This window comes from Diceros bicornis, chromosome 5, assembly GCF_020826845.1.
Source record: "Diceros bicornis minor isolate mBicDic1 chromosome 5, mDicBic1.mat.cur, whole genome shotgun sequence".
NCBI lineage: Eukaryota > Metazoa > Chordata > Mammalia > Perissodactyla > Rhinocerotidae > Diceros > Diceros bicornis.
The window spans coordinates 26,542,024-26,552,890 of NC_080744.1; the positions used below are offsets into that span (position 1 = coordinate 26,542,024).

The following is a 10,867-nucleotide window of genomic DNA, read 5'->3' on the forward strand; positions in this document are numbered from 1 at the left end:
GTGTGGAAGATTCACATGGGCTATTGAATGTTTGTTTACAACAGAATGGGGATATAGAGGCCAAAGTGGAAATATTTCCATGGGAAGATAAGAGACAGGTCAGTTTAGAAAATAAAACAGTCAAATTCCTTGGTGAATCATTCCTCTCTGGAAGAGATCAATCACAGGTAGGACTCAATGTGCTTCCAAGGGGTCCTAGCACAGAGGAACACGGCCACAGTAAGATTAGTTGGTGCTCAAGTCTCTCAGAAGGTGCCATAAATAAGTAAATTCTGGCTATCCAGATGGGTTCAGCTCTCATCCACTACATTACGTTACATTACACTACACTACAATATGCTACATCACTGTACAAAATCTGCATGTGCTTCTATTTATAGACAGAAACACTAGAGAAAAGTATCTCTACCCCACATTCAAAGCCCACGTGGCGGAGGGCATACCTGGAGCACAATCCCTGGAGCACAATCCCTGGGGCCCCGCGATCACTGCACTCATTGCTTATAAATAATTGCCTGGGTCTCTGCAACGGGGGCTGTAATGTGCTGGAAGACTTTGGAATGTTTATTTAGGTTGGTTGTGAATCATCTTTCTTGCTTTCCTATCTACTGATAATTTAAGTATCTGACCCCTCTACTTTCTTTCTGAACATCATCCCTGTCTTACCTTCTCTTGCTTCCTTATCTAATACAGAGTCTAAAGACAATCATCCCAAAGCTCTTTTATAAATGCCATCAATCAGCACATTCCTCTCTCTTCCATTTCACCAGCCTGCCAAATCGAAAGACCAGATGAACTCTCTTACCCACTATTACCACAAACTGGAACCATGCACTAAATTTTGGGGTAATGTTAATTATGACAAAGATGTTGGGTAACAAATCTTATTGGCCACATAGCATGCCACAGTGCTATGGGAGCCCTTTAATGTTTAGGGCTATGGCAAGTACTGCTTGTCACCTACAAATAGTAGATTCACTTCTTCATCCTTACTAACAGAATCCAGATGTTACTTTAGTTAGCAATGTTCCTAGATAAAAATACATACCTTCCCAGACTTTTGCAGCTTGGACCACCATGTACTCTGTTCTGCTCAATACAATGTAAGTATCCTGAGAGATTTATCATCCTTTCTTATTCAATAGACTTTTCTACTTTCTAGTAATCCAAAATGTCAATAGCTAGGCTCCTTGGACCACATATCAATGGTCAAAAGTCCTACATTTCTATCCTAGATAGAGGAAAAAGACCATTATCACGCATCTCACCTATGGTCTTTTAATAGAGGGCCAGAGCTTACTCAGGGTCTGAAGTGATGCTTGTTTAACAAATGTATTCTTACTCAAATATTCAGTCACAAAAAGTTAAAGCTAGAATTAAAACACCTGAAATTTTAGTTTTAACTCACATATCACCTTATAATTAATATGAATTGATTGTATAATTTTAAAATTTTTATTGGAATATTATATACATATAAGAAAGTATAGATATAAGTTTATAGCTTGATAAATTTTCACAAAATTGACACACTCTTATAACCAGCATGTAGATCAAGAAACAGAACCTTACCAACACTTCAGAGCTCCTGTTATGACCGTGGTGATACTGTCCCATGGGTAAGACCACCCTGACTCCTAACAGTACAGATTAGTTATGTCTGCTTCTGTGCCTTACAGAAATAGCAAGTTTATTGGCCATTCTTTTGAGAAATGCCTGCACAAGACTTTTGTCTTTTCTATCATTTTTCTTGCTTTCTTATAGATTTGAAGATCTTTTTTTAATCAAAATGAGCCCTTTGACAATAATATTTGTTGTCAATATCTTCTATTCACTGGCTATCATTTTAACTCTTAAAATAACTTAATTTTAACAGCAATTTTACTATAGTCCAATTTTGATATTTAAATATTTTTGTATCCTGTTTAAGAAATATTTATCTAACACAAAGTAATGAAAAAAATCTGTTATTTTCTTCTACAAGCTTTATATATTTTTTTCTTACATTCAGATCTGCACTCTATCTTAACAGCTATTTACGTATATTGTAAAGGCCAAGATACACTTTTTTCCATATGATAAATTATTGAATGCCATTTAATAAAAAGACCATCCTTGCCCATGGCAAATAGTGCAACGGTTTTTTTCAATTTTTATTGTTAATACTATTTCAGTATAAATTTTATCACAAAAATTTATTTTATCACCTGCTCCATCTGCTCATCTTGCTCTTCTCTTTCATATCAGTTTTTTTCTCTATTTTTAGATTTTTGCTTTACGTTTTATAGTTACCACTTATTTATTACATTGATGATGCAGTTTTCTAAACTTTGTTCTGATTATTAAAATAAATTTTCAGAAGTTTTCTCCTCCTCTTTGTGCTCAGGATATTTTCTTTTCCTTGTGTCATACGTGTGTACACTTGTTATTTTGTTTCTTACAAAATTCTTATCTCTTATGTACTTCTGGTGGCAAGTTAATTTGAAAATCATTTCAGGTGTTAGCCATTTCATGCATTTCTGATGGAACGAATCTGATATTCTCCTAACTTTAGAATCAGTCTCTCAGATCTGCTTAACAGGTGGAGTTTGTGGGAAATTAGAATCCTCAGTGTGCACTGCTAACCTTCTCTTCCTGATTCAATCTATATTATTTGCAGGAAGTAAAAGTCATAAGATACAATGTGCCAACAGAGCTCAGAGTTCTTAACTCTTGTTATTTTCTTGTGAGATTATCTACCATCTCTAATGGTCAAACTAGAGGTAGAGCTAATGCTGATTCTCTTAAAAATTACTCATTAATTTTGTGTTTTATGAAGATAAATTTAACAACATATTTCAAAGCAGAAAACATTCAGTGTAAGAACAGCCATATGAGTTTTTTGATTGGTAGAGGATTATTTCTGAACAGGGATGCAAAAGATGAGAATACAAGAAAAGTCTTTTATAAATATAATCACTACTTTAGCATTAGCAAATACTGTGTTTCCTGGGGGTGTAGCATTGTTGAATCATCATATGTACCTTTTATACCTTCCTTGGCTTGTAGTTATGGCAATGGGGTGATTGTGAGTTTCAACTGATGTCTAAACGTCTTTCTTTTTTTTTCTGTTTCCTTGTCTGTAAAGTTAGGAGAATCCCCTGCCCCTTTCCAGGAGATTCCAGCTCAATGCCATTCTAATCTTTCAAAATAATCTGGTGTCAATCACCTTATGACAAACACAATGTATTAATAATTTTAATAGAGGAAGGAGAAATTTATACCACTTTGTTTGACCTATGAAGACTGTCACAAATAGAGAGAATTTTGAATTGGAATGAATTGAAGTTTCACAGGAAAAGCTTAACAAAATAATTGAGGTTAGAAAAAGGAATAAAAGAAGGAAGGAAAAGAGAGAAGGAGGGAGGAAAGAAGAAAAGAAAATAGGAAGAAAAGAATTAATGAGTACATGAATAAATAGGGATTTTGGAATATATCTCTATCTTCATTACTATATGTACGTGATATTCTTGAGCTCCTTCTTATATTTTTATAGAAGATTTAACTCATGTTCCCCAGCATTTTATTGTATTTCTAGCATTTGTCAGGGAAATTTTCAGTCATGAATATTTATTCAATAAATATTCATTGAGCACCTACTATTTGTCAGGTACGGTGCTAGTTACTTAGGATACATCAGGAAACAAAATGGACAAAAAAATATGTTTCAGACCTTGGTTTTCAAATCTAGAGACACAGAGGATGGCCACAGAGGAAGGAAAGGAAAGTGAGATCAAAGGCTGTGAAGAAGAGGAAATGAGTGAAAAAAGTAAGTGGAAGGATCTTGAAAGAGATATGCTAATCTTTGAAAACTGCTACTAGCACCTCCCACTGCACTTTCTAAGACTTGAGTACAAATATCTGTTCCCTGGTCTCTCACCCATGGAATCCAAGCAATTTCCAAATGATGATAATCATAGCGATTTACATTTATGTACACATCCTATGTACCAGGACAGATTTCTCAGTCTTTGTGAAGATCCAAGAATACCTTGAATGCCACTCACTTCAAGGATCGGAACTCCTCTCTCCTGTTTTCTCTGCCTTGTGTATTAATTTCTTCTCTGTCCTTTCCACTTGGGAAAATGCATGGCTAATGCAGAACTAAGGATGCTTCAGAATCTGTCTACAATCAACACGTATTTCTGCTGCCATTTGAATATTTAGGGGGCTAGCACTATCTCCTTATAGGATTAGGGACCATTGCTTTTCTCAAGTCATAACTCATGATTCCTACTCTAACATTTTGACATTTTGCTCTAAAATGTGTATTAACTTCTGGGATGGGTACTATGATCCATTCCACTGACTTTCCTTTTGACTCATTATTTGGGAGTTTCCTTCCTACGTTGCTTTCAATTAGGCAAGATTGAACAATATAAGCTTAGGTTTTGGAGCTTGACAGCCTTAGGTATAAAAATAAATTAAAAAGTTGCTGCTAACACTTATTAAGACTGTGAATAGTGGTAAGTTTTTAAACCTCTTTGAGGCTTAGTTTTCTAATATGTAACTTAAGTCTCAGAATAATTCTTCACCAAATGGTAATGAAGATTAAAAGATATAAGATAATCAAGGCTTTCCTAAAAAGATATTGACCTTTGAAGTCAAAAAGAAATAAATATTTGATAGATTTGACAATGTAAAAATTAAAAACAACCACATTAAAAAATAAACAAAATAAAAGAAAGTATGTCAGAGTAAAATATTCAAACAAATATAATAGCAAAGAAGTATCTAAGACATAGAAATAATTCCTACAAATAAAAGTAAAAATAACCTAATAAAAAATGGTCAAAAAGTAGGAATAATATGATGAAGGTTGAATGACCGGTGCCAATATATGGAGAAAAAGTTGCTCAAAACACTAGGAATCAGGAAGATGCATATAGATAAAGTATATTCGGATTGTTAAAATAAAACATACTGGTAATTCCCAATTTGTGCAAGGATATAAAATAAGCCTTCTCATTTACTGTTGGTTGGAGTATAATTGTTTACCATCATATGGAGGGCAAGTTGTCACTTTCTCCAAATATTTTATATGTGCTTTTCTTTTGACATAGCAATTACAATTTTAGAAATCTCATTAAAATAGACACTTCCAGGGGCCAACCCCGTGTCATAGTGGTTAAGTTCAGTGCACTTCACTCCAGTGGCCCAGGTACGTGGGTTCGGATCCCAGGCGTGGACCTACACCACTGTCAGCCATGCTGTGGTGGTGACCCACATACTAAATAGAGGAAGGTTGGCATGGATCTTATCTCAGGGCTAATCTTCCTCAAGCCAAATAAAAGGAAAAAGAGTGGTAGCAGATGTTAACTCAGGGCCAGTCTTCCTCAGCAAAAAACATAGACACTTCCACATATATACAAAAGTGAATCTACAAAGGTGTATAAGACAACATTCTTTATGACAGCAAATAAATAGAAACAAATTTGCATCAATAGGAAAGTAATTAATTAAGTGATGGAATGTTTCAAAGTACTAAATAGGCATTAGAAAGAATGAAGTGGACTTCTCTACTTTTGTTCTGTGGTAGAAAGATCTCCAGGACACTTTATTGAATGAAAATCAAAAGGCAAGTTGCAAAAAATTCAAATAAATCCAAATTACATGGCAAATTGTTTGCTTGTGTATATATGTGTGAATGTGTTTGTGTAAATGTGTATGTAGTTGCATCAAATTATATGCAACCATATATATATATAATTGAAATAAAACAGGCTGGCATGATGTACCTTAAACTATCAGAACTGGTTTCTCTGAGAGGGACAGAGGGAGCTGGGGGAGATGATGGAGACACAGCCATGGGCTTTCACTTTTGCTCTGCCTGAGCCTTTTATGATGAGATAGGTCTGTGTGTTGCTGAGGGACTATCAAAAAATGATGAAAACTCTTTAGAGATGCAGGACTTCTAAACAAATAAAAAGAAATTAATATTCACTTAATTTTTGTTTCTTTCCAAAAAAAATTTTCTTCATTACAAATACGCATGCTCGAGACTAGCAACAAAAAACAGTTCAGATTTTTCTCAGAAAGAGTAATTTGTTTCTGGTAAGTGGAACAAATATAACAGAATGAGTTTCAGAGCTTGGACTTGCCGCTGGTTCCAAATGAAAGAAGCTTTTGGGAGAAGTAGAATTATTTTTATTTTCCTCATTTTTTATATGGAGACTAACACACTGAAACCAACATTTTGTTGATATGAGTAGGATCCATGACAAAGTATTAATACATCTTCACTTTAATGTTATGTTAGAGTTATGATTCTTAGTCTCCTCATAATTCTTCTCAGCCACCTCAACAAATTAGGGTGTATTCCTTGTCCTCTTTCCCTTTATCCTATCTTTCTTCTTTTCCTTATTCATCTTTTCCCTTTTTATTTCCCTTCATTTTCCTCCTTTTTTATTGCTCTCTGGCTCTCCTGCTAGATGAATCTAGTTTTGCTCTCCATGGCAGCTGCCTCCCTGCCCCACCCCCACCACCAGGGAGATATTGCACAGGTGCAGCCCCATCTGTCCCAATGTGCCTCTCACGATGCAGTAGTACACAGCAGAGTCTCTCAGGGTGATCTGGGGCAGGATCAAGGTACTGGACTTTCTGTCTGTTGCGATGGTCAGAGAGGCTATGCTATTGTTCACAGTGCTTTGTAAGCCATGAATTATATACTGTGGACTCTGATTGAGATTTTGTCGATACCAATGTATATAATCACCTCCACTGATGGTAGAATGGTTACAAGGCAAGTTTACATCTTCTCCTTCAGCATAATCCATGGAGTTGGGCTGGGTGGTCTTAGCATCAATCACAGTCCCTAAAGGGGTCAAGAAAATCAAATTAGCCCCTGACCACAAATCAGTGTAATTCTATGGATCAAGGACACAACACTCTCCTAACTCTCTGGCCCTACACCATACTCCAGTGTTTTCGTTTATATCCTGCTACAACACAAAAATATCATTGATGTTCAATATGGAGACCAAAGATACATGCCAGGAATCAGACTCCACAGGCTTTGTACCATGGGTCCTTGGATCAATAAACCCAGAGATTTCTTACAACCTGTATACTAAGGGCTCTTTTGGTATCATGGCTATGTTTTAATCACTTAGAGGCTTGTGCTCCTAGATAAATACGTAGATCAGCTCTCAATTCCATCCTTAGCATGTTTGATAAAGAACAGGGAGAAGAGTAGTGAGCAATTAACCCTTCAAGGTCACTTGGCCTCAATACCATCCCTTGGTAGACACAGAACACTTACCCAAGGTCAGAAACACAGTTACTCCAGTCACCAGCATCATACTTTAACGACAAACTAGGATCTTAGACCCAGAGCTCGGTCTTTTTATCTGAACCTAGGCTTAAAGACGTTCCAGAGAACAGAAGCAACAGCTACTAGCACAGACTTGCAAGGAGTGCAGCTACCACTGTGTTGTTGCCAGGATCTTGTCAGCCAATGAGAGAGAAGTTCCTTCTTTCTCCCCTGTTGTAGTCATGTCCCCAAGAAGAAGGTGAGAATATTAACCTGACATCCCCAACTCACAGGGAGCCCATTGCAGCCGTTTGTGAGGTTTAACGTCTGGCTCTAGATAAGCAAAATCAATCACAAGGGTATTTCCACCCAGAAGTTTTCTTTCATCATTTCTTCCTCAATGTACCAAAGAAGTTGGCTGATGCTCCATGGAGCTTGTGGAAAGGATCACTTAATCCCAGAAAACTGTACTCAGATCTGTACTGTAAGGAGACCAAAATCTCCGTCTATATCCAGAAAATATATGTGAGACTCAAAAGTAGGCAGTGATGTGTTCATAGAGTCAGGAAAGATTAATAACATTGAGAATAAAAGCTAAACATTTTGGAACTCAGGTTTCCTACAAAGGTCCCAGGAGTCATGTATCCACTGTCATCTAGAAAGACATTTCTCAATGCATGTGTTCTTGATAGAGTAACTGATGACATGCATGGTGCTCACTCTCATCCTCCTTGAACAAATGTCCTTTGTACTCATTTCCTCTACGCCCAGGCTTATGGATGCTGTGCACCAAGGATGCTGGGGGAGAAAGAGAAGAGAGAAAGGAAAGCAAACAAGGGGGAGGTAGGTGTGGTGGAATAGGTTAAAGGAGGGAACACAGAAGAGTATAAGGAATGGGGAAGGTAAGGGATCATCAGGGAAGAGAAATTGAGAGAAAGCGCTTAGGGAGGTACAGGAAAGGGCTCAGGCTATTGGGCTAAGGGCTCTAAATCCTTGACCACACACTCAGCAAGAGATTATAAAGTACAAGTCTTCTAAAGAGGATGAACTATGTCATTTTTCCTGTTCTCTGTGGAACATCAATGGAAAACATAAGCTTACCTTCCCTACTCTCAGAAAGGAAATGTTTGCAAATGAAGCAGCGCCCTCTTGTGACTGAATGGATGAACTGCACAACTAAAAGAGGCCAAAAGTCAGCCAGCAATCTTCTGCAAGACACTTTCCTCAGGTTTGAAGGTGGACTCTAATACCTCTGTACTCATCTTTGTTTTCTCCAAACACTCTGAAAACTCCAAGGAAGGTTTTGATTATTTTTTATTACTTTATTTCAGTAATATCCCTTATTTTTACTTTATTCAGTAATATTCTCAGTTGTTGGCCTCTCTTTGATTTTCCTTTTTTCTCTAACCTCATGTTTAAAGGTTGGCTCAAAAGCCCATATTATTTAATGTTTATAAGAGAAGTTGGTACAGACTAGGCACTCAAGAATTACCTGTTTCCTGAATGAGTAGATGAGTCACTCTTCATGAATTTAGTAGGACAAGTTATGCTGAGGAACTCAAGTATTCTAAATACAATCTTCCAATTTATGGAAAACATTTTGAACAAAAGACTCCAACAGATAAATATAGGGTTAGATTTGTGGACAAAATTCAACAATAGATAACAAACTTCCCAAACCTAGTGTGAGAAAATCAGACTGTGAAGATAAGGCAGTAAATATCATAGTAATCATACTTCATTCATTTAACAAATATTCATTGGGAGCCTATTCTGTGCCAGATCACACACACACACACACACACACACACACACAGAGATAAGTCAGTAAACACACTAATACTGGAAATGTAAGAAGAAATAAAAAGTGAAATTACTTAAAGGCAGAAGAAAAGTAATTAATAACTTTTTCGTTTGTTGGTTTATTTGCCTTTATTTTTTAGAAGACAGTAAAAGCCACTAACAAGTGGCATTTTAAATAATATAGAAAAACAAAAAAATACACTATATGATTCTGGAGAATTTAAAAATATGTTTATCCAGTCTATTGCCTCTTTTCAGAGTCTTAGAAGATCGTATTGTTTCTAGGACTCTATGAAGAGATGTTATCTTCCTTGGCTTGATGAAAACATAAAAAAGTACTTAATTTACTTTCAAAAAACCAAGAGAATCTGATAAAAGGCTAACACTTTTGCATGATGAATACTCTCCACTATCCAGAAATAGAAGAGAAATTCCTGAATCTGAAAAAGAATATTTATGAAAATGTGCAAAGTCAATATTATTTCCCCCAAGGTCAGGAACAAGACAAAGAGATACGCTCTCACTACTCCTATTCACTATCATACTGGAGAGCCTAGCATCAAGTCAGGAAAAGGAAATAAAATGTATAAAGTTTGGAAAGAGAGACGTAAAGCCATTTTTATTCATAGATGATACATTTGTATATGGAGAAAATCAAAAGGAATCTATAAACAAACTACAAGAACTAGAACTAGTAGGGAAATTAAACAACAGTACTAAACACAAAAATCAATTTTATATCTAGATTCTAGCTAAAAGCGTTGGAAAATAAAATTAAAATGCCATTTATCAAATATCTGGGATTAAATTTAATGAAGATATGCAAATCCTCTAGAATAAAAGCTACAACACATTAATAAAAGGAATTAGAGAGGATCCACATAAATGAAGAGAATGTCATGCGAATCTGAGGACTCTGTATGTTAAGACGTCAGTTGGCCCACATTAACCCATAAATTCAACAAAATTCCAATCAAGTTACTAGCAACATTTTGTGGTAGAAGTTGAGAGGCTAATTCTATAATTTACGTGGAAGTACAAAGATCTAGCATAAGCTTTCAAAATGAAGGAGGAAGTTTGACTTGTATTTCCAGATTTTAAAACTTATATGAAGCCCCAGTCATTAAGACAGATTGGTCTATTGGCATGAAGATAAAATAAAAAGGTCAATAAACAGAATCAAATCCAAAAATAGACCCATAGGCATACACTGTCAACTGATTTTCTCCAAAGTTGCCTATGTAATTCAATGGAGGAAAAGATGGTCTGAGTCAGCTCTGATGTCCTAGTTGTTAAAGTTTGGCAAGCTCCGCTTCGACAGCCCAGGCCAGGTTCCCAGGCATGGAACCACACCACTAGCCTGTCAGTAGCCATGCTGTGGTGGCAGCTCACATAGAAGAACTAGAAGGACTTACAACTAGAACATACAACTCTGTACTGGGGCTTTGGGGAGGAAAATTAAAAAGAGAGTATGATTGGCAACAGATGTTAGCTCAGAGTGAATCTTTCCCAGCAAAAAAAAAAAAAAAAAAAGATGGTCTTTTTAGGATAAGTACTGGAGCAATTGGCTATTTGTATTTTTTTAAAGTACATTGACCCCTCCCTCACACCATACAAAAAATTAATTCTAGATGATAAGAGCTCTAAATGTGATAGGTGAAACTGTAAAGCTTCTAAAAGAAAGCAGGAGAATTCCTTTATGACTTTGGAGTTGGCAGAGATTTCTTTAAAAGTATACAAAAAAACCTCTAATCATATAAGAAAAAATAATAA

At 36.1% G+C, this 10,867-nt stretch overlaps 1 gene segment (V, D, J or C); it reads right to left on the reverse strand.

Annotated features, from left to right (window-relative positions):
* Positions 1-6,476: 6,476 nt before the first annotated feature.
* On the reverse strand, positions 6,477-7,423 carry LOC131405477 (T cell receptor alpha variable 26-1-like). The segment is given in 2 exon segments: positions 6,477-6,853; positions 7,301-7,423. Coding segments are annotated over 2 exon segments (417 nt in total).
* Between the last annotated feature and the right edge of the window lie 3,444 nt (positions 7,424-10,867).